General features: G+C 51.0%; 6 protein-coding genes across 6 annotated transcripts; 2 read left to right on the forward strand and 4 right to left on the reverse strand.

Moving 5' to 3' along the window:
• Positions 1–1,970: 1,970 nt before the first annotated feature.
• PV10_05597 (dihydroxy-acid dehydratase) lies at positions 1,971–4,359 on the reverse strand. Its single transcript, XM_016370285.1, has 3 exons — positions 3,584–4,359; positions 3,368–3,525; positions 1,971–3,312 (listed from the first exon to the last, which is right to left on the reverse strand). The coding sequence occupies exons 1-3, from the start codon at positions 4,178–4,180 to the stop codon at positions 2,097–2,099; spliced, it is 1,971 nt and encodes a 656-aa protein (XP_016222578.1). The 5' UTR covers positions 4,181–4,359; the 3' UTR covers positions 1,971–2,096.
• Positions 4,360–8,338: 3,979 nt separating this feature from the next.
• On the forward strand, positions 8,339–9,521 carry PV10_05598 (uncharacterized protein). The gene is made up of 2 exons (XM_016370286.1): positions 8,339–8,487; positions 8,551–9,521. The coding sequence occupies exons 1-2, from the start codon at positions 8,458–8,460 to the stop codon at positions 9,322–9,324; spliced, it is 804 nt and encodes a 267-aa protein (XP_016222579.1). The 5' UTR covers positions 8,339–8,457; the 3' UTR covers positions 9,325–9,521.
• PV10_05599 (uncharacterized protein) lies at positions 9,489–12,190 on the reverse strand. The gene has a single exon (XM_016370287.1). The coding sequence runs from the start codon at positions 11,627–11,629 to the stop codon at positions 9,635–9,637; it is 1,995 nt and encodes a 664-aa protein (XP_016222580.1). The 5' UTR covers positions 11,630–12,190; the 3' UTR covers positions 9,489–9,634.
• An 849-nt stretch (positions 12,191–13,039) lies between these two features.
• On the forward strand, positions 13,040–15,792 carry PV10_05600 (eukaryotic peptide chain release factor subunit 1). Its single transcript, XM_016370288.1, has 3 exons — positions 13,040–13,387; positions 13,446–14,918; positions 14,984–15,792. The coding sequence occupies exons 1-2, from the start codon at positions 13,267–13,269 to the stop codon at positions 14,627–14,629; spliced, it is 1,305 nt and encodes a 434-aa protein (XP_016222581.1). The 5' UTR covers positions 13,040–13,266; the 3' UTR covers positions 14,630–14,918; positions 14,984–15,792.
• On the reverse strand, positions 15,196–17,112 carry PV10_05601 (uncharacterized protein). The gene has a single exon (XM_016370289.1). The coding sequence runs from the start codon at positions 17,063–17,065 to the stop codon at positions 15,638–15,640; it is 1,428 nt and encodes a 475-aa protein (XP_016222582.1). The 5' UTR covers positions 17,066–17,112; the 3' UTR covers positions 15,196–15,637.
• A 195-nt stretch (positions 17,113–17,307) lies between these two features.
• Positions 17,308–21,299, reverse strand: PV10_05602 (uncharacterized protein). Its single transcript, XM_016370290.1, has 2 exons — positions 21,212–21,299; positions 17,308–21,153 (listed from the first exon to the last, which is right to left on the reverse strand). Exon 2 carries the CDS (start codon positions 20,796–20,798, stop codon positions 17,427–17,429), a length of 3,372 nt encoding a protein of 1,123 aa, XP_016222583.1. The 5' UTR covers positions 20,799–21,153; positions 21,212–21,299; the 3' UTR covers positions 17,308–17,426.
• Positions 21,300–21,912: the final 613 nt, after the last annotated feature.

Below are 21,912 nucleotides of genomic sequence, written 5' to 3' on the forward strand. Positions count from 1 at the left end.
TGCTTCTAGCGCTAACCCCTGCCCTCAACCCTCGAGCTTGATTTGGTCGGACTCAGTCACCTACGCGGAGAAGTATCTCCTTTACACCCTCGCAGGCCTCAATACCCTTCCCGAGCTCCATCAAATCTAGATACCGTCCTCTATCTCAATTATTTTCTTAACCATGGCGAAAAAGTCCAGCAAAGCCAATACGCCGTCCAAGCAGAGCAGCAGCTCAGGCCAGAAGACTAAAGCCAGCTCACTGACTCCATCCACCCCTTCCCCTTCCAACAAAGCGACGTCAAAATCCCTCTTCAATAAGATCCTTGATATCCGGGCCCAGAGAACCTTCCAGTTAATCCTTCTCGCCGCTTTGTCTGCGCAAGTCTCACAGCTCAACTTGACCACCGTATACGGATCCATCCCTTCGGCGCTGTACCACTGGTGGGGAGTGGCCGCCTCCTTTTTGCTCGCCCTTGGTCTCCGTGGATATGTGCCAAAATGGACGGCTCGATGGATTGCCCCGTTCGCGTTCTGGATACCTAGCATTCAATTCTTCCTTTTTCAATTCAGCTCATACATCGGCAACCCACTCGGTCCTGTCCTTACCGAGCTTCTCACTTGCTATCCTCTTGTGGTGGCCTCTGTCTCGACAGCGCTAGACTACTACAGTGAGTTGAGTGGTGGCTTCCACGACCGGTATGAGGAGGCTGGCCCGGCCGTCGGCTTGTTTGCACTGTTGACGGTTCTTCAGCGTGCAGCCACTAACGTGGTCTCATCTTTCAGTGGACCAGGATTTCTGCGGTCCCGCGTTGGCCTACACTTGATTCTGGCTACTTTGTACGCTATGGTCATACCACATACACGTGTCTGGATGGGATTCCCAGCCGTCACATTCACCCTGCTGGTCAACCCACACTGTCTTCTTGACCGTACCACCGAGGTCATGAACAATACTTTGGCCCTCCACGATTACTCTCTCCTCGAGAGGCGCGAGTCCATCACCGGGTACATATCGGTGCTTGAGGATCACGGAAAAGGCTTCCGTGTCATGCGATGTGACCACAGCTTGCTGGGAGGAGAATGGCAATTACCTGATACCCCGGGTAAACCCAAGCGCATCGTCGGCGAACCCATCTACCCTGTCTTCACTATGCTCGAGGCCGTGCGACTGGTCGAGCCGCAAGAGTCCCATGCTAACAAGAAAGCCTTGAATGTCGGGTTAGGAATTGGCACCGCACCGGCCGCATTAATCGCCCATGGTGTCGAGACAACCATCCTCGAGATTGACCCCGTTGTGCACGAGTTTGCAGTCAAGTATTTTGGTCTGCCAACCAACCACAGTATCTACATTGGCGACGCCGTACAGGCTGTCACCGCATCGGCATCAAAAGGCAAACCACACCCGGCCACGTCCGAGGCCGAGTTCTACGACTACATTATCCACGACGTCTTCACTGGCGGTGCCGAGCCCGTTGAACTATTCACGGTTGAGTTCCTCACAGGCCTCCACCTGCTCCTCAAGCCTGATGGCGTCATCGCCATTAACTATGCTGGTGACGTTTCTATGCCAGCTGCTTCCATCATCCACCGCACCATCAGCTCTGTCTTTCCGTCCTGTCGTGTCTTCCGCGAAGACGAAGCCCCGGCCCCCGACTCCAAACCAGATGACTTCACCAACATGGTCTTTTTCTGCCGCAAACGCGATGTCCCTGTTGCCTTTCGCGACCCAACCCCATCCGACTGGCTTCGCAGCTCCACTAGACGTGTATATATGCTTCCCAAGCACGAGATCCCCGCGTCGGCCTTTGACGACCAGGCTCCCGTCTTGCGCAGCGGCAAAACGGCCCATCTGGAAAAGTGGCATGCCAAAAGTGCCCTGGGCCATTGGCACGTCATGAGGACCGTCTTGCCGCACGCCATCTGGGAGAATTGGTAAGGACGTTGACATCTTGTCCCATCCGGGTTCGCCTACAGACAATGCTAGGCACGTTCTATTTCTGCAATTGGCATTCTCTTTGCATGCTCTGCCTTTCAAAGACTCCTTTTGATTTTTCGGTCAAACAATGCAAGATATACATACATGCACATACGTATACACATGAACAGGTTCAGGTCTAGTGGTTGTGCTTTGGTGCTGGCCATCGTTGCGCCACCCTCTGGTATTTTACCGCCTTTTCCAGCACCATTCCCTCATTCAACTGACCTGTCTCCCTCCTGAAAATTTCCTGCCATGGTGTCTGGCTCTCTGGGATTTCGTATCCTCCTTTGGCTTCCAATTCGTCTTGTCGTCTCTTCAGCTCGGTCTCACTCACCAGTATGTTGACTGTCCGTTTGTTGAGATCGACTCGCAGGCGATCGCCATCCCTCAATATTGCAAGATTTCCTCCTGCCGCGGCTTCTGGGCTTGCGTTGAGAATTGAAGGAGATCCAGAGGTTCCTGACTGTCTTCCGTCACCAATGCAAGGCAGGGAATTCACGCCTTGTTTCAGTATGTAGCCTGGCGCGTGCATATTGACCACCTCGGCGGCGCCTGGGTAGCCTAGCGGGCCCGCTCCGCGCATCACGAGGATGGTCCGCTTATCGATGCCTGTCTTGGGGTCGTCGATGCGCTCGATGAAATCTTCTCGCCCATCAAACACGACCGCCTTGCATTCGAACGCGTTTGGATCGTTTGGGTCTTGGAGGAACTCTTTACGGAATTCTTCCGATACTACCGATGTCTTCATAATGGCCGAATCGAAGAGGTTCCCTGTGAGATGAAGGAACCCAGCTGCGTCCTTGAGAGGGTCTGAGTATGACTTGATTGTTCGCCGATCCCAGCTATGTTTTCCTGTGACATTCGCCCTGATTGTCTTGCCGTTGGCCGTGATAGCGTCGGCGTGCAATTTGTTCTGATCGAGCAGTTCGGCCATGACAGCTGGTAATCCTCCGGCACGGTAATACTCCTCACACAGCATCTCACCCGCAGGTTGAACATTAACCAAGAGCGGGACGTTGAATCCAATTTCGTCCCAATCGTTCAGGTCAAGCGGAACGCCAATGTGTTTGGCAATGGCATTCAAGTGGATTGGAGCATTGGTGCTTCCACCGATAGCGCTGTTGACGACAATGGCGTTCTCAAATGCCTCTCTTGTAAGGATGTCGCTCGGTTTTCGATCCGAGTATACCATCTCGACAATCTGTCGGCCGGTTTTATAAGCGCACTGAAGTCGTTCACGGTACGGTGCTGGAATGGCGGATGAACCAGGAAGTGCCATGCCTAGGGCTTCTGCCAGTGCGTTCATAGTTGACGCTGTGCCCATGGTATTGCAATGCCCGGCAGATGGGGTGCTGTTTGCCATGTCAGTCCGGGAAACGAGTGTCGAATTGAAATGATATGACTGACCCAGCGCAAACCATTTCCATAAACATGTCATCATCGATTTCACCTGCAGCATGCAGATCTCTCGCCTTCCACAAGACCGTACCGGAGCCAATCTTATCGCTTGAACCCAGGCGTCCATTGAGCATTGGCCCCACGTTGAGGCAAATGGCTGGAATGTTCTGTACACAATCGATGGATCAGATATGCAACGGAGGAGAGGGAAAAGCACAAACATACCACCGTGGCCGCTGCCATCAGAAATGCTGGCGTGGTCTTGTCACACCCAGTCAAAAGAACGACGCCATCAAGAGGATAGGCATGCAATAACTCGACCAGACCAAGGTAAGCCAAATTGCGATCCAAGGTGGCCGTCGGCCTTCTCGAGCTCTCTTGAATAGGATGGGTTGGAAATTCGAAGGCTATTGCGCCCGAGGATCGAATTCCCTCTCTTACACGTTTAGCCAGGGTAAGGTGGTAGCGATTACATGGTGCCAGGTCAGAGCCTGACTGGGCGATGCCGATCAGGGGCTTCCCCGAGTTTAGTTCTTCGTTGGTGAGACCGTAGTTGAGGTAGCGGTCAGTATATAAGGCGACAAAATCGCGGTTGTTGGAGTCGTTGAACCATAGTTCAGATCGAAATCGAAGGGGCTTTCTCGATTCGCTAGTGTGACCACTTCCATTGCCATTGGCTGCGGAGGAGATTTTCAATTCTAGATCTTGGGTCCTTTTGCGCAAGGTTTCAAGCTCAAGTTTGTAGTCTTCAATGTCGGAGACGCCATTGTGATGACCGTCTTCTGGACACGTTGAGCATGAGGTTTCGGGCTGACAACTCATCTTGATAGTTGTTGCGGGTCTTCGGGCGAGTTCGGGGACAATTCTGTCAAACACTGCAGGAACACTATATGGTATAGAGTCTTGGATAGCGTCGCTGGCCACTCTGGACGACTCGTAACCTACCGTGATGCTGCGACGTTAGGAAATTGTAATGTGCCTTGAAACCAGAGACGGACAACATTCGTTTGGAAGGTTTAACAGTAGACCAGACGGTGTAACCAATTTTAAGACTCCAACTTTCACAAACAGATGCAAGCGACTGACGTTACCAGTCGTATTCTGCGGTTTGCTAGAGTCGGGGTTCGCGGCATGAATACCGATGTTGGCTGAATTCTGACTTGTTCTGTACCAGTTCGTGGGGTGGAATGGTGGCACATGCATACCCACGGTTACGTTAGGGTTTCCTTTACCGTCCCATAGCCAGTGATTGGGGAGAGGTCGTCGACTTGTCAGAAACAGGTAAATGGCCTCTTCGTGATTCGCTTGGGTGACGAAAGGTGAGGGGAACTTGGCTGGACACTTTCGAGGGTCAAAGGGCGGAGGAGTACTCGTAAGAACTACCTAGGAGATCAGAGCGTCTGAGAGGCTGGAGGCATTGATGTCAGAACCCACAAGTCCCTAGGCGTGAAGGCAATTTGCACGCGGGCGAGGGGCATCGAACTCACTGATGATGAATCTCTCAGAAAAACCCCCACGAGGAGATTTTGGAGACGCTGACCAGCCAAGGAGATCCCCCCATTCTGGACTATCCCACCGGTCAGTATTAGCCCGAGATGCCCGATAGCATTGGGAGGATTCTGGAGGTTCACCTTTCAAATTGTTGGTACCTAATAGGCCGAGTAAGGATGATGTATTGTTGAAGTGTGGTGATGGCCACTCGTGCATTTCTTCGAGACGAAGTGCGAGCGCCAAGGCAGCCACGAACAAGAAGTGAGGCGCACCTTCTTCGACAACGAACTTGACATGGATGGTCACTTGGTGCTCAGGGAGGCAAGAGCTATGGGCAAACACCTTTTGACTAGCACCTGCCCTTCCTTCACTGACGACTCCACGACTTCACTCCTAGATCATCGTCTATAACAATGGACTGCCTTGGCCATGTGTGCGACAATCGACTCAACCAGACAGCTGTCGGGCATCTGTCGGACGATGAACGCCAGCCCGAGGCGCCGCCTAGGTGGAGCCTCGGTAACCTATGGCCATTCTCACGTCACCAGACCCAGCAGCCCGAGTAGTCTTCCTCCAGACAAACACCCAGATATCGAAGCTACAGTTCATCCTCCACGAGGACACGAGTAGCATGATGCAGCATTCTGGCATACTCACTTTTCAAACGACTGCTCGTGCGGATCGGCTTAAGGCAAGGTATTTGCTGACAGTACTGATCTTTGCAGACGAGGTTATACTCGACATAGGCTTTGAGCACATCAGAACGTGTGCCAAAAAACCAGTTGCCCATATGAGCACAGCCTTGAACTAAGTCTCTTATCTTGCTATGATCGATCGCGAAAAGGCTTCGTTTCGAAAGCTTCATCGTCACAAAGGACCATTCCTCCAGTTACGAGTTGCTCTGCGTTCAACGATTCTCCACATAACTTCAAAGGGGTTCCAAAGTATTCAAATCTCGAGGCACGCTTCATCCATGTCACTACCCAACCATAGGTTGGTCTGGGTCCAACCTTTTGCCCGAGTAGGTCGAAGTCTGGATGTGGAAGACATGTTCGTTTCCTACCAGTTACAGCCAAGACTCTCTGCTCGGGCTTAGGCGCCTTGAACAGACCTCCAGGCTCCAGACCATCAACTACCGTGGGTGCGTCCTCAGGCTAAAACCCCCAGCCTGTGGTTTGATTATGTCCATTTTGTGGCCCCTGTTTGAGCTCGAGTGGACACAGATGTCCTGTTTGCGACCTGTTCTATTCCCCAAAAGGCAATCAGGAGGACTCCGCCAGCCTTGGCTGTCGGATATGTCTTGGCGCTCTGGATGCTTTGCACGACCTTCAACGTCTTTTGCTGAGGCTTGTCTGGTCTTGTCATGGACCAAGGCTGTGCCAAATTCCATCCCCAGCATATCCTGGCGGTTGGAGCCCATCCCCCAGATCCTGTGCTTACGAGCAACAGTCTGCATCTCTTGTATAAGTCAGGCTAAAGAATGGTCAGTGATTGAAGGCCAAGAAATAGCTCAACAATTGCTCAAGATTAACGCTCCCATACTTGGATGGAATGTCGTCCGCGGTCATTGATCGACAAATGATCTCCAAGACTATAGGCGGGGCAATGCTCATCGCTCCCTTCCGATACCCGCTCCTATCCTAAGTGCCTGGCGTGCCTGGGTCGTTTCAATGATGAGGCAAGACACTGTCGGATCAAGCGACGACTTGGCGTGCCTTGAACTGTGGAGCTACCACTTCAAGGCTAGATGGACTTCTTCGCATCGAGTGGCATTCGTGAGCCAGTGGATGGGATAAGTATACACTGATGCCACCCTCGCCTGTGCAATTTAATCAGACCACTCTTCTTGTTGTCCTTTCCCTTCTTTTCTGTGCTGGTCACATCTTCATTAAACCACCTTCTTTTTTCCAGCCAATCGTCCTCGATCGCTTATTGTTTTCTCTCCACCTGATTGGGCTTGTTAAAATGTTGTCAACCATTGTGCTTTTCTCTGCATTGTTCTCAACGGCCTGGTGCTGCGCGAAGCATAACAACTATCAGTCACATCCTCATCTCGGCAAACGTCAAGTTAGAGTCGATAATGGCCGAGAGGCAAAAGACTGGAACTATTTGAACTCGGAAGATTGGGCCACAATCAGACCAGGTAAGTACCTCCACCCGTGTCGACGTCTTGATGTACAGAAGGACTAATGGGTTCGGTGACCTATAGAATATCTTTCGTGTCAGACTGGCACCAACCAGTCACCTATCAACCTTCATCATCGAGAGCTGGCTTCGACACATATTCCCGACTTTTCAGGATACAGAGACGAGGCAATACCAGGAAACTTCTTCAACTGGGAATTTGCTCCGGCTTGGACACCGCACCACCCCGAGCGTGAAGTAACAGGGTTGCCCTCATTCAAATTCGACGATCAAACTGTCTTCAACATCGGGTGGCACATTCATGCTCCGTCGGAGCATCTCGTCAATGGTCACCGAAGTCGAGCTGAGTTCCATTTTGTGCACGTCAATGAGCATGATGAGGAAGCTGCTGTTATAGGCATTCGGATTGGCGTTGCACCACCAGGCTCGCACCATGAGTCGGCCTTCGTCAAACAACTGGGCCCATTCATCCATTTCAACGATACATCTTCCATTGAGGGCCTTCAAGTCAACCTTCGTACTGCCATTAACGAGCTTGGTGGCATTCAAGAGTTCTGGACTTACAAAGGTTCTTTGACTACACCGCCTTGCTCCGAGGGCTTACGCTGGTTCATACCCAAGCACGAGTTGCTGGTTTCTCAGACACAAATGGTCGAGATCCTGGCAGCTTCTCGCTTCTCACATCGGGTGGAGCAGAAGATCTGGTTGCACGACATTAACATGTAGAGTCTAAGTTGATGACAAGAAGAAATATAGAGCCGTCTGATCTGGTTTGAGTTTGTTTATAGTGGTGCGCATTAAGAAAAAGTGGTCACTTGGTCGTCATCAGATCAACATATCAGTGTAGAAGATATACAGAAGCTCGGGGAAGCTTGTGCTGGATGAGCAAAGGTGTATGGGTAAGAGCATGGCGCAAAGGCGTCTGCGTGTTTGGAGCTCCATTTCTCTTGATGAAGTCCCAAGAGTCTTGGTAGAATAGATGATTTTTGGAGAGAGTCGACACTTTGAATCAGTGAGACTGCCATTTTTGAATGAGGTGACTCTGAGTTTCCCCAGTAGGAGCTATAGTAGCTTTTGTATAACCGTTGATGTGATCCAGCCACCTGTGGATAGATAGGGTGTTTGCCATCGAGTGGTTGACAAGGAGATGACGACCAGAGACACAGAGACTGAAATATCCTTGTCAGACAAGTATTTTTTGAATGGCTTTCGCATCACAGAGGCAATATATGGAGCGAAATTCCCGAAAATAAAGTCCGTCAGACTGATGCACTTTTTGAACCTTGGTCATGACGTATTTTTTGGAAGCAGCCATCTGTTGATTGGAAATACTCCTTTTGATCTGTGCGCGACAGAGACGTTGCAGCTCGACGACTGACAAGACAATATTGTGGAGGGCAAATGCGGGTGGATTGAATAAGTCATATGCGCTCACTGTGAGGATTCTCAGCGTCGAGACAACCATGCTAGGTTTCTCGCAGGCTTTGTCCAGAGTACGACCATATCACATTCCCCGTCCTGCGCACGCGAGACTAAGACTCATTCCTGGATGCAAGCTCCTCCAAGTCCAATCGATCTTCAGCTTCGGTGGTAACTTCTCAACACTGACGTCGGGGTCTTCATCGATCAAACCCACGTTGTCAAGCACCCAGCCTTTGGCAGAGGCAGCTGTCCCTAGAGCATTCTCTACGCAGACAACCATGCAGAACCACTCGGAAGCGGACATTGATCGAATCCTCAATTTCTGGTTCAAGCCACCTGTAGCGCCGACGCATTGGTTTGGAAGCACGCCGACGATCGACCAACAGATCGAGAATGAGTTTTTGCCGCTGATCAAAGCTGGACGGGCACACCAACTGGACCACTGGATGGCCACAGCACGAGGAAGCCTGGCTCTGATCATTCTGTTGGATCAATTCCCACGAAACGTGTTTCGGGGATTGGGAGACGCCCACGCCAGCGACGCACGTGCCTGCGAACTGGCGTTGAACTCCATCGCTTGCGAGATGGACCGCACCATCGGCGACAACCTCATGGCCATGTTCTTCTACCTGCCCCTTATGCACGACGAAACTATCTCCTCGCAGGTCGCCTGTGTTGCCCTGATTGAGGCCTTGGCTGCCCGCTGCGATGGCACCCCCGGTGGGGCAAGGGACTTTGTCGTCTCTAGCTTAGGCTTCGCAAAGTCTCACCGTGACACTATTGTCCGCTTCGGCCGGTTTCCTAGTCGTAATGCGATCTTGGGCAGAGACTCAACTGACGAGGAAATAGAATTCTTACGAGAAAACCCAAGTGGTTGGGTATCTTCGACGAAGGCAGAAAGTCAATAGCTGGCGGGTGCTGCTGGAAGGGGCGTATCCCATGTGATGCATCCACATGTATCAAAGCACAATACCATAATAGACCCTCATCAACCGCCACGTTTGGCAGCATCAGGGTCTCAAAAAGGGTGCAGGTCATACAAGGGTATCTTGGTCTGCGAAAGCAGTGCCGATTAGGATTTGAGTACGATTAGATTTCGATCATGTACACTTTGATAATATGTAAATTTATGTGTTCCATACCAACCGAGTGCTCGTATTTGATGTCGAACAAACAAACAACCATGCTGGGTTGAGGAGATGGCTCTGTTCACTTCATTTACAACGCACCAGTTTTGTCTTTTGGTAAGATGGCAAACACTGTTCCTAGAATTGCCAACGCAGTCGACACCGACATGAGAATCCAGCAACCGATTCTTTCAAATTTGCTGATCTCTTGGCCCTCCTCGCTAAAGATCTTGAGATAGAAGCCCACAGGGAGGATGATGCAAATGGTGAAACAAAACAAGGAACCCAGCAATGCCATCAGACTGTCAAAATCAGGAAAGAAGATGGCGAATGCGAGCTGGACCAGATTGGTCACCACGCAGATGGCACCACGGGCTAATCGATGCTTCCAGCTTGCTTCACTGGCGACCCTTGCTTTGTGGTCCATTTGACGCAGGTCAATGTACAATTTTTTGTTGACGGTGTCTTGGATGGGCCGGTTGGTCAGGGGGATTTTGGTGATGGGAATGATGGCAATGAGGATCACCAAGACCAGAGAGAGGGCTTCGGGGTATGCTGTCGAGCGGAGGATGTTGCCAGTTACCTCGTCCATTGTCTTCTCACCAAACATCAGATAGCCCAGAACGGCCATGGAAAGATCGAGTCCATAGGTAAAGATGTAGGTGTACCGAACAGCACGACCATACTTTTGCGGGTGTCGCATGTCCTTGTAAACGGCAGGGAAGACACTGTGTCCACCCCAAGGCGCCATGATGACCCCCAAGCTGACAGGAACCAATGCCCAGTTTTCAGGGAACGCATACGTCGTCGCGACTTCCCTCAGAGAACCTGGTGTCCGAGGTTTGATGAGACCGTCGACAAAGATGATGACGACAATTCCCAAGCAACAGAAAATGCCAATCACACTGGTGTAGCTCAAGTATTTGAACGGAACGAAATTCAGAGGAACCAAGCCCAGGGCAATGATAAATTTCCAGGTCAAATTGTCCAAGCCGGCAAAGAGCGAGGACATACTGTCAGCGAAAAGAATCACAAGGGCAACATTAGCACCAGTCAATTCTAGGATGAAGAGAGACTCGACCAGGTTTCGACCCCACGTGTCAAAGGCTAGGAACGCAATGTCGCCGTATGTGGACGAGCCGGTGTTGGTATCGAGACATTTGGCAAGTAGTTTGGCCGTGTAGGAAGTGGCAAGAGCGGAAATAGTCAGGAATCCAATGCCAATGACCCAACCCGCATGTCTAATGCCCAAAGGAAGAGCCAAGATGCCAACGCCAATGAGAACGTTGGTGGAGTTGAAGATGGTCTGAGGCACAGTCGACTCTCCCACGGTCCGTTCAATCACTTCACCATCTGGACGGACTTCTCGCTCAATCAATCGTGGGTGATCGTCTTTGAACTCTTCATCCGGGTCTTCCAAGGCACGCCGACTAGCCTCTTCTTGTTCCATAATCAAGATAGTGGCTCGTTGTCGAGCGGTGATGGTGAGTTTGGAGGAGATACTGCCATGACTGGTGCCAAACTGACTTTGGCTTCCTCGGAAGGAACCAGGAGCAAGAGATCCACTGATCGATTTTAGAGTCTGACGACTTTGCTGTGGTAGAAGCCTTGTCGATTCGGTGGCTTCTGCTTCGGGCTGCTCGTCTTGAATAGCTGAGCTGTTGTCATTACCCATGTCGTAATGAAGTAGTTGTTGCCTCAACAGTGACCTGTTGGGCTCAGCTGTACTCTGTTCTCCATCGCCCTCACCTGCTTCGGGGTCCTGATCACCTAGGGTGACAGAACCTCTGCGGATGGGGGTGATTTCTCGGAAGCCCGCGGCGCGCTGAAGTGACTTTGCAAAGTTGTCAATGCTATTCGGACCGCCCATTTGTCGGAGAGAATCAAATCTTTTGCCAATGGAGGACTTTCGTCGTAGACGAGCGCCGCCATCCTGGGAAGGTCTGTGGAAGATGTCTCGTGGGGAGGAGGTGGAGAGGAGAGGTGGTTCACCTTCCGGGACGGACTCGAGAGAACCAAAGGAACCAGCTCGGCCACGTTCGTACGCGTCCCAGTTGGAAGGAGGTTGTTTATTTCGTTGCGACATGGTGGGTTGAGTGCAGGGGGTAGCTTCAAGGTTGGTCAATAGGATGGGTAGCCAGCAGGTGCTGGAGGTATGATGTCAGTGAGAAATTAGACTATGCCTTAGGCATCATGAGCAAGGAACAGTGGAAAAACAAAAGACCGCCTATGCAAGGATATAAGACTGGAATTGAGATGGAAGAGCAGGAAAATTCGAGCGGAAAAAAGGTGTCGCAAGTAGTGTGAAGTGCTAAAAGCGACAGAGTCGGTCGCTGCAAGGTGATGTTTTGAAGCTCATCAGCCCATTGATAACCAGAAACTGATACGAGAGACTGGCGATGGCGATAGGATTGTTAGGGGCCGATGGAGAACCTGAAGCCTGTCACGAAGCCTGTTATGATTGGAGATTGTGTTGATCTAGGCGGCCGGTGGCACCTAAGAATGCCTGGGTAAGTGGGGTCAGGCTAACTCCCAAGCCTAAAGGGCAGCGCCGCCAACCCTCCAAGTCACGGGAAGTCAATCAGATCGCCCACCCCGGACAAAGGTGAAAGAATTTTCCATGCAACCATCCTGGGATTTTGGCCGCAGGTGGCGGATTCTGAAGGAAAAAATGAAATTATAAGCGGGTATCAAACCTGGGAACTCCTGAGAGTTAGAGAAATATATGAAGCGCCCAGAGCGCGGATAACCGATCAGAGTTGAGTGCATACGGTGATGAGTTAAATATTTGAACGGAGGATTGTTTATATGTGAGGTGACATATCTACTACTGTACGTACCTGTCCTTGGTGTAAGCCAGAGGAAGCAGGATGGTCACGTGCTCTCATCACACAAAGCACGTGACATAGTTGGCAGTGATCTGCCCTTCCACAACCACATGATTAAAGTAAATAATCTTCTGGGAGAAAAGACACACCGACAGGAGCTTCAGGTTCATACGAAGAAGTTGTCTGCAGACAAGATCCTATTGACCTTCATCTCAGGCGGGTGCCTAATTAACCTGTCGTGTTGTCCGAGACAGCATATCCACCCACTTTATTTTATCCACCATTTCTAAACCCAGTGCACATAATGAATGACTACGCTTTGTAACCGAGACCTACCATGAGGTGCCACACTTGGGTAGATTGTACGTGTATAGTCGGTAGAGAGCAGGCTGATAGAACCCCACGACCCCTCAAAGTACACCTGGAAAATCCCTAGAGTGCAGGCGGTCATCTTTGCAGCGATGCAGGGTCACTCCTCCTGGCGTTGATTTGGTTCGATAGAAAGAAAACAACAAGAGTCATTCATGCCCGTCATTTCATTTCCTTATGACGGTGACTGAACTCGTGTTTGCACACCAAAAATTTACCCACCAACACCAGCCAACAACTTACTCCGTACTTTTAGAACCACCTGCACTAAAAGTACTGCAAGTTCTGCAAGTCTGCAACTGCAACTGCCACTGCCACACTCCTTCCACTTTCACTGCGACTCCCACCTCCCACCTCCCCGTCGTCCTCACTCCTTCGACGTCACCCTCCAAACCCCTCCGTCTCATCCACCTCTACACCTACGCATTTTTGGTGTTGGCACTGTCTTCTACTTGTCTTTTTCTCTTGATTTCTCCGTGTCTTCTTGCTTGTCACCACCCGGCTTTGGCGGCCAATTTTCAAAGCCATGTCCGCTCCACAACCAAACGAAGCCGAGAAGAACATCGAGATATGGAAGGTCAAAAAACTCATCAAACGTCTCGAGGCTGCTCGGGGCAATGGAACCTCCATGATTTCACTCATTATTCGTGAGATATTCCTTACCCCTCTACCCCCACTTACTACTCTCTAACAATTCTTCAACAGCGCCTAAGGACCAGGTTTCTCGTGCGGCCAAAATGTTGGCAGAAGAATTCGGTACTGCTTCCAACATCAAGTCTCGAGTCAACCGTCTGTCGGTCCTCTCCGCCATCACTTCCACCCAGCAACGTCTCAAGTTGTACAACAAAGTTCCTCCTAATGGCCTCGTCGTCTACTGCGGTGAAATCATTACCTCGGAAGGAAAAGAACGGAAGATCAATATCGACTTTGAGCCCTTCAAGCCTATCAATACCTCTTTGTACCTTTGTGACAATAAATTTCACACCGAAGCCCTCAGCGAGCTCCTCGAGTCGGATCAAAAGTTTGGCTTCATCATCATGGATGGTAATGGTGCCTTGTTCGGTACCCTGAGCGGGAACACCAGAGAAGTCGTCCACAAATTTTCCGTCGATCTTCCCAAGAAGCATGGTCGTGGTGGTCAGTCGGCTCTTCGTTTTGCTCGTTTGAGAGAAGAAAAGCGTCACAATTATGTTCGAAAGGTGGCTGAACTTGCCGTTCAAAATTTCATCACCAACGACAAGGTTAACGTGGCTGGCATCATCCTGGCGGGTTCTGCCGACTTCAAAAATGATTTGAACCAGTCCGACATGTTTGACAACCGTTTGCAGTCAAAGGTCATCAAAGTCGTCGACGTTTCTTATGGTGGTGAAAACGGCTTCAACCAGGCCATTGATCTTTCTGCCGAGACCCTCAGCAACGTCAAATTCATACAAGAGAAAAAACTGATTGGCAAATATTTCGAAGAAATTTCCCAGGACAGTGGCCGAGTCTGTTATGGTGTTGATGATACTCTCAAGGCTCTGGAGCTTGGTGCAGCCGAAATCCTCATTGTTTATGAAAACCTTGACATCACTAGATGGGTTCTCAAAGCCTCTGACGGCTCCGAAAAGGTCCTACACACCACCAAAGCCCAAGAAGCCGATCGGGAGCAGTTCATGGACAAGGAGACAGGCCAAGAGATGGAAGTTGTTGATCAAAGCTCTTTCCTTGAATGGTTGGCTGAAAAGTACAAGGATTTCGGCGCCACCTTGGAATTTGTGTCCGACCGTTCCAGTGAAGGCAACCAGTTCGTCAAGGGATTCGGTGGCATTGGTGCTATTTTGCGATACAAAGTCAACTTTGAACAGTTGGCTGACGTTGACTCCGAGGATGAGTTCTACGACGATTGACAATTCGATCACCTCGCAGATCAGCGCGAGGGCCAGTCATCGATCTTGAACAAAGCGGATACGCTCACGCCATCCATCGATGCGACCACCACGATCTCCCCCCTCGCGCGACTCGAGCGTTCAAATGAGGTACCATCCTCCTTTGAACCCAGTACAACCACACCGCGAGCGAGCACAAGCTTGCCGCGTTTGAATCAATTCCGGAAACCCGACGTGGGACACGCGTACAATGACCGCTCTCAACGCGCTGTGACCCCACCAGCGAGGCAAGAACTCGACCTTCGCCATGGTAAGTTTCTGTTGGACTTCAGGATTCGAGGATTTCAAGGACTATCTGTCTGATGCATTCAACAGGCCGAAGCAATTTACGCCACGTAGCGATGGTTTGAAATGGGCCGGCGTTCAGATTCATTGTTTCGAGTGCAATCGCATTCATCAAAGCCCAACAAAACAAGGATCTGATATAAGTCCAACGAGGTGCATTATCCACGTCAGAAGATTGACGCCCGATGGACATGTCATGAAGCTGGCAGCTTCACACGCGGAATGTGTTCACCGCCAAAACCCCGCCACTGGCATGCTACGAGAACGAGGTAGATGCCCAACGTGTTTAGGTCATTGAGCTTGTCATTCGCTCATTCGTCAAGCTCAAGCATTGCTTTGTCAAAATTGAATGGAGAGACGCAGATCTGCAATAGGGCTCGGACGTTCACAAACTGATCCTTGATACTAGGACACTTGGGTATCCTGGGTCGACAAGTCGCATCCCGTCTGGTCTTGGGAGCTCTCATGCTGGAGAGACTATCTCCTGCTCAGCCCAATTCCCGTTGATTTATATGCACATTCGTCCCTAGGATGCAGTCTTAGCGTCGCTCTGCCAACAACGATAGTCAATCGCTTCACATCTGTTCCACACATGGATCCCAATCCGAGGCTCCACGACCATTTTTGTTTCTAGCGTGAACTTTCTATATCCTTGTTAAAGGCCAGTCCTTTGCTGATATATGCTTAGTCTTGTAATTGATCGACAAATCGGCCGACATATTTCAAACTCTCAGTATATAGGCGCAAGTCGTACAGGATCCTGCGTAGATTGTCGCCTGTATCCGGGAAATGGTCTGAATCATTGGCCCCTGGCCCCGATGCGGTCTCTTCTAGAGTGGATGTGGTTGCATCCACTGCTCCATCGAGCGCCTTTCCTTCCGCATCGGGCCCGGCTTCCTCGCACTCGACGAAGAAGACATACTGCCAATTCCTCCGGCGGCTAGGCCTGGTATCGATGCTGGTTAGGTTGAAGCCATACCTCTTAAAGACGGCCAGGGCGTCAGCCAGTGAGCCAGGCTTACGGTGCGGGATGGTGAAAGTGATGAGTGACTTGTGACGCACGGGGGCTGGTGCTGGTGGTGAGGGAGCTGGGTTGATCGCCGGTGAAGACAAGTTTGAGGGAGTTGGAGTTGTCGACGTCCATCGCTTGGAGATCAGCTGTTGGTGGTACATCGACTTCCAGTCAGACGATATTTGAGCGTCGCTGCTGCTTCCCACGCCCCGACCTAACCGTTGGTGCAAATCCTCATTCCTCAGAACCAAGAACCTGGTCGTATTCAAACCGACTTCGTCTTCGATGTTTTCCGCCAGACATGTCAGCCCGTGTTTTTCGCCTGCAAGTTTGGAACAAATGGCAGCCGAAATGTTGCCTTGGTGTCCACCATTCCGGCCAGATGCATGCTTCGGCCCTTCCCTCGAGACCAAAGCTGCCGCGGCGGATGTACTCCCAAGATCTATCCTTTCGACATGGGGAGGGGGGAGGTAGCGGGCGAGGAATTTATTACATTGGCCCCAGACTTGCGGGTGGGTGTAGAGGTTGGAGATCTGAGAGATTATGGAGTCAGGGACGGTAGAGAGGTCAAATGGCTGCAGCTGTGACTGTTGTTCCTGGTCTATGTTGCCGCTGTGGATATATAGACAGTGGTGGACGGGGAGGTAGTACTCGGCGCAGACGGAGAGAGATGGATAGAGCGGTTCGGAGGTGGAAGGTGAGGAGGAAGGGGATTGAGATTGAGATTGATGGACGAGGCCACTCTGGGAGAGGAGGTCGAGAACCTGGACTACAGAGCCATTGGTGCTGTTCTCGATTGGAATCACGGCATAGTCGTAGATCTGATTCGACGTCGCAGGAGATGTCGTGGCTGTCGAGGGAGATTGTGAGGAGTTCTGTAGAGAGGAGAAGATGGAACTGAACGATGGTAGAGGATGTAATGTAACGAGAGGACTGCTGGAGGTTAGGTCTGTCGACGACGAAGATGTTGTAGTTGACTCGTCGGGAGAAGAGGGAGGAGGGAAAAGTGCCAATGCAGCTTGATGGGAGAAGGAAGCTTCAGGGCCGAGATATGCGACATGCAGGTGCGCCGGTGCCTGCTTCTCCTGTGCTTCAGACATTGGACCGTGGACTTTCTCTCGACTGGCCGCCCACCTTTATGTATTTCATTCCTTCACACTCGAAGGAAAAAGTGAAGAGACGAAAATGTATTTCCCCAAATTGCGGATCCATACAGAACATCGTAATACACATAATGTCAAAATTATTCCCCGCACCAACAACGGGATTCCAGCGTCTTCATTTCCACACGCTATCAATGGATCATTCTCACCTCTAGCATACTATGAATTAATAGATATTGACTATGTACTGTATACCTTGGGTGGTCCGTGTCGTGTGTCGCGTCAGCCTGGGTAGCTATCCAGAAACCCAGCGTTATAATTGATAATGAGCAGTCTGTTAACATCTCGTTCCTGTCCTTTAGTGGACTTCCCCTGTTTTCTTCCTCAGGAAGACTCTTTTGATACCTCCAATATCTCCCAGACTCATTCGATTCTTCGGCCGGCTCATCAGACTTGATCGTCGACTTTTGACATCTGCCGAACCAGTACTAGTACTGGGCGACACGGTCCTGTCACTGGGAGCTGGACTTGCTCTCGGCTGAGGACTTGCCGTTCGATTCGAGGCCGGGCTTGAACCCAGTCCCCAGTAAGATGTACGTCGTCCGCGTGGCGCTGATCCGACAGTGGTCGTCGTGGTCGTGGTCGTGGTCGTCGATGTTGACGTTGTCATAGATGCCGGTGCAATGCTAGGAGGTCCACCAGAAACAGCACGCGCTTTTCCCACCAGCCCTTCGACCCATGCATCATTGGTTGTCCCCGGGAATGTACCCAATGCCGATGATGCTCGTTTATTTGATCTTGGCCCTGCTGCTCCGAGAGGAGTATAGCTGGTGCTGGTAGTGGTCGTAACTCCAGAATTACTGATGGTGGAGGAGCGTTTGCTCAAGACGTGTCCAACATTGCCAGGAGTTTCCAGTAGCCCTGATGGCGCCACTACCGAGTCTGGGTCAATGACAGTCGTAGTCACTGCACCTGTAGAGTCTGAGATGGTGGCCATGGTCGGTGAGACTGTAGTATATGTTGTCGGGATGGAGGGCACCGGAGGCATCGTCGAGATACTCTGCCTCGACTGGCCGTTGTCAATCACATCCGGTGAACGCGTTCGGGTCAACGGTCGGCGGATTTTGTTATTAACCAGCTCGCCTGGCGCGTTACTCTCAAAGCCATTTTGGGCGATTAAGGGGGATCCGGATTTTCGACGGGTTTTGGAGTTTGTTGTGCCAGAAGAGGCGACTGAATCCCGATGGCTAGTCACTGGAAACCTGGCAACCTCCAAACGACCATCTCCATTGGTCCGGCTCCCATGATGAAGGCTATATTCTTTCAAATATTCGCCCAGGTCCGCCCATCCCCCTCCAACACGAACCATGACACGATTTCCATCCCCAATTGTCCGGACAAAGAGCTTCACCGGAGGAGTGTCCCGTGCTTGCCCAGCTCGTGTGAGGTGATATAACCGAATCTCGGAATCGCCAACGCTGCTCTTACGACTGGAAGCTTCACTCCTCACGGCTGACAGTGTCAGACCAGGCGTCGGGGTTGATGATCGGGTCGATGCGTTAGATCTCGGCGGAGATGGTAGGTTATCCGTGTCCTTTGCGAGTCGAATTTTAGTCGGCAAGCTCGTCAGCAAGTCTTGAATCTTATCGTCTAGCGACACTGGCTGTTTCGGTGTGGCCAATTCAACGGGAATCTTGGATGATACCGGTTCTTCTAAGACGGGGTCTTCCAGCTTGTCCAACCTCGGTTTCCAGACGTCGCTTGTCTCCACCGGAGTCATGGGGCTAGCACTTGAGACGGGTGTCAGTGGTGATGTGGAACTCGTTGACATTACGGGTTGTCTTTTGCTAGATCGACGAGGAAGTGTTGGAACAGGGGGTATGCTACTATCTTCCGACTTTGTTCGAAGGCGTAATGGTTCCACAAGCAGAGAGGGCGTTGGAGAAGGTAAAGGCGTGGTGTCCTTCAACGCTGGACTTGGTTGACCAATCGGTGATAAATCTTCAGTTTTTAGGAATGGAGTTTTGCGTGTTGGAGAATTCTCTCCGACCAGTTGTTTAAGAGCCTTGGTAGGTGTACTAGGTGATGGAGTTTCAGGCAGTTGTGTAAGCATGTCGAACGAGGCCGAGCGTGTCAACATGACACGCTTCAAATGATGACTTGGAACCACCTCAATCGACGCCGTGGAAGCTCGTTGTAGCATGGGTGGTTTCTGACGAGCTTCGAGATCGGCAGAGGACTTTGGTCCAAACCACGTTAGATCATCATTGCCGATTTTTAGTGGGTTGTCCACCATATTAATTTTGGGACTCGGCATGACACTTGTTCTCGTGGCATCCATGATTTCGGCATTTGATATGTCTGAAGTCACAGAGAGCATCGACTCCGCAACCGAAATTTTGGAGATGTCTCTCCGGTGTCCTTTGGGTTCTGGCAAGGCGATAGTCAGAGACGGTTTAGGCTTGATCCTTGACATTGGTTCCTCTGAAACCGTTGTGCTCTGGTTGAGTTGTGTGCTGCTATTGTCCATTGGTTCTCGAGGCATTTGTGCCGAAGACGTACTTGATAGGTCAATAGAAGGATACGTTGAAGTAGATGGTTGTGTGTCCTCTGGTTTCGAAGGGTCGGAAGTCTCTTTTGTTGAGGGAGGCAGAGCCTCTGTTGCCGGGTGCACATCCTCAGTTGCCAAAACATGTGACTCAGTGATCTGTTCCTCTGGGATGGTTCTGGAGTTACCGGAGGCCAATTTGTTTCTCAAGGCGACTCGATGAGCCTCGACTACCCATGTCGCATAATCTAGTTCGATCTTTTCGAGCGTGTCAATCCAAACCTGCGGCAGAGAATCTTCATGACCTTCCAAGATGTCGAGAAATCTATCGGCCCTCCGTCCCAAATCTGAGACATGCTCTCCAAGGACCGACTTCTTGGATTCGACGAATTCGTCTGTTATAGTGGTGAGCTGCTCTGTTGATCTGATCTCTTGGAAAGAGGTCTTGATGTCTTGTTGAACTGAGTCGAGGAGGGCACGAAACTTGGGCAGACTCCTCAGAACTCGTAGTCGAACATCCCACTGGTCAAGGAGTATATTCAATTTGGCGAGATCAGGCAGGGCCTGTATGACGGTGGCAGTGATCAACGCTGTGAAATCCCGCATCCTCCCATAACTTTTGCGGCCAGAGGTCTTGAGGGTGTTGTCTGACTTTTTGGAGGGAACATGAGCCGCCAAGACATGGTCTTTGATGTCGTCAATATCTAGACTGTCCAGGTCATCTCTAATTTCTTCAAATCTGATTTCATATTGAGTGACTTGTTCTGATGTCAGGGATCCAATATAGGATGGCTGTCTGGTGATGGGCACGGGCGGTGGAAGAAAGCCTAAGCCAAAGGCTCGATCTCTTCTGGCGGGCCAATTCCATTTTGACACTTCGTCCAGCCATTCCCTCAGTTTTTGTGCGGCAAAAGCTGCTCTTATGCCAATCTCTCTTTCTGCCGGAGTAGCGTCAATGATGCTGGTTGTGAGTGCATCTTGGGTGGCCACACCTCCGGGGATGGTGTCTGTGGCTTGAAGGGCTCTCAACGTGGAATGGGGAGATAAATTTGCCAACAAAGGATCGAGTTCTCGGACGGCGAATTGGGCCTTTCGACGAGGGGATTTTGATGGGGACCTTTCGTCTAGGAGAGGATCGAGGCGTGGGAATTGGGGTTTGGTGGGAGTAGTAAGAGTCGCCATTGAAGCACACCGACTGTTTTAGTGTTGGATCAATTAGGTCGGGGGGATGAGTCGAGACTGATGTGGTACCAATTCTGCCGATCGAGTATTGGTAGCTGAGAACAACATGCTGAATCTGACGGTCAGAGGTATGCAGTAGTTGGCTAGCATTCAACTTGGTAGACTTGAAGTGGTGGTCATGCCGAAGGAGAAGATCTGGAAATGGATTTGGCCAAAGTTGGGCACCAGTCAGAGGCTTTTCGAGGAGTTGCAAATATACAAATGCAGGATGTGGATTGTGAAGATGGATGGAGTAATAGGAGGCCCAAGCAGCAATAGGTGAAAGACGTGTCAGAGTTGTGGAGACGAGGTGGAACTGATGAGAAAAGAGGTGAGAAGTGAGTAGTAGGAGATGTATATAGTTGTGTACTTACGGAGTAGTGGTTGTCGTAGGTGTGTGTAGTGAGTACTACAGCGACTGCTTAGTGCCTACCTGGATGGAGCGGCGACGTCAAGACTCGGAAGACGCGTGCGGGATGATCACGAAATGCAGCAACGACGGGGAGCATGGGTTCATGCCAGTAACTGGACACCAGGCAAGGGAAGTGGTGCTCGAGATACCAGAAACTGTGGCACTTTGATCCACTGTTGGAACCAACTTTTGGACAGACAAGATCCAAGGTTGATTCTTCAGGGATCAGCAAAATACGAGGACGCGTTGATTGGAAGACGACGACGCGTGACTACGAGACAGTACGAAGGGTGCAAGGGATCTGAGATGAGATGATGATGGCTTGCCGTGCTTGTGCCGTTCAGGGGGTGCACGAGGTCGACGGGGGGAGTGCGAGTAGGTTAGGCTGGTACCGAACATCCTCACAGGCGTCTTTGCCCCTGGATAGCCACAACAGCACACCAAATACACCATCACTGTTACGCCTAGAAAAGACTCAGGAGAAGTCCAGGGCTACACAAAGTTTTGGGCGCTGATTCACGTAAGATTTGGACGGCGTGTCTCCACTACTTGGGTACCACCTTCGCTTGAGACGAACCTTCTAGGCACCTCGGACCCCGCCACAACCCCATAATTGCGAAAAGTTAGGCTTGCCTGGAAGTTCAGCCTGATCCCCGCCTAAGC

This window comes from Exophiala mesophila, assembly GCF_000836275.1.
Source record: "Exophiala mesophila strain CBS 40295 unplaced genomic scaffold supercont1.4, whole genome shotgun sequence".
In the NCBI taxonomy this organism is placed as follows: domain Eukaryota; kingdom Fungi; phylum Ascomycota; class Eurotiomycetes; order Chaetothyriales; family Herpotrichiellaceae; genus Exophiala; species Exophiala mesophila.

What these genes read in the sequence shown, in the direction of transcription:
- PV10_05597 (XM_016370285.1), bottom strand. Translation starts at nt 4,180, where the DNA reads ATGAGTTGTCAGCCCGAAACCTCATGCTCAACGTGTCCAGAAGACGGT. An exon ending in TGATGGCAGCGGCCACGGTG is followed by an intron (nt 3,526 to 3,583) that starts GTATGTTTGTGC and finishes GATTGTGTACAG; the next exon opens with AACATTCCAGCCATTTGCCT. An exon ending in ATGGAAATGGTTTGCGCTGG is followed by an intron (nt 3,313 to 3,367) that starts GTCAGTCATATC and finishes CATGGCAAACAG; the next exon opens with CACCCCATCTGCCGGGCATT.
- PV10_05598 (XM_016370286.1), top strand. Translation starts at nt 8,458, where the DNA reads ATGCTAGGTTTCTCGCAGGCTTTGTCCAGA. An exon ending in TCTCGCAGGCTTTGTCCAGA is followed by an intron (nt 8,488 to 8,550) that starts GTACGACCATAT and finishes CCTGGATGCAAG; the next exon opens with CTCCTCCAAGTCCAATCGAT.
- PV10_05599 (XM_016370287.1), bottom strand. Translation starts at nt 11,629, where the DNA reads ATGTCGCAACGAAATAAACAACCTCCTTCCAACTGGGACGCGTACGAA.
- PV10_05600 (XM_016370288.1), top strand. Translation starts at nt 13,267, where the DNA reads ATGTCCGCTCCACAACCAAACGAAGCCGAGAAGAACATCGAGATATGG. An exon ending in CATGATTTCACTCATTATTC is followed by an intron (nt 13,388 to 13,445) that starts GTGAGATATTCC and finishes ATTCTTCAACAG; the next exon opens with CGCCTAAGGACCAGGTTTCT.
- PV10_05601 (XM_016370289.1), bottom strand. Translation starts at nt 17,065, where the DNA reads ATGTCTGAAGCACAGGAGAAGCAGGCACCGGCGCACCTGCATGTCGCA.
- PV10_05602 (XM_016370290.1), bottom strand. Translation starts at nt 20,798, where the DNA reads ATGGCGACTCTTACTACTCCCACCAAACCCCAATTCCCACGCCTCGAT.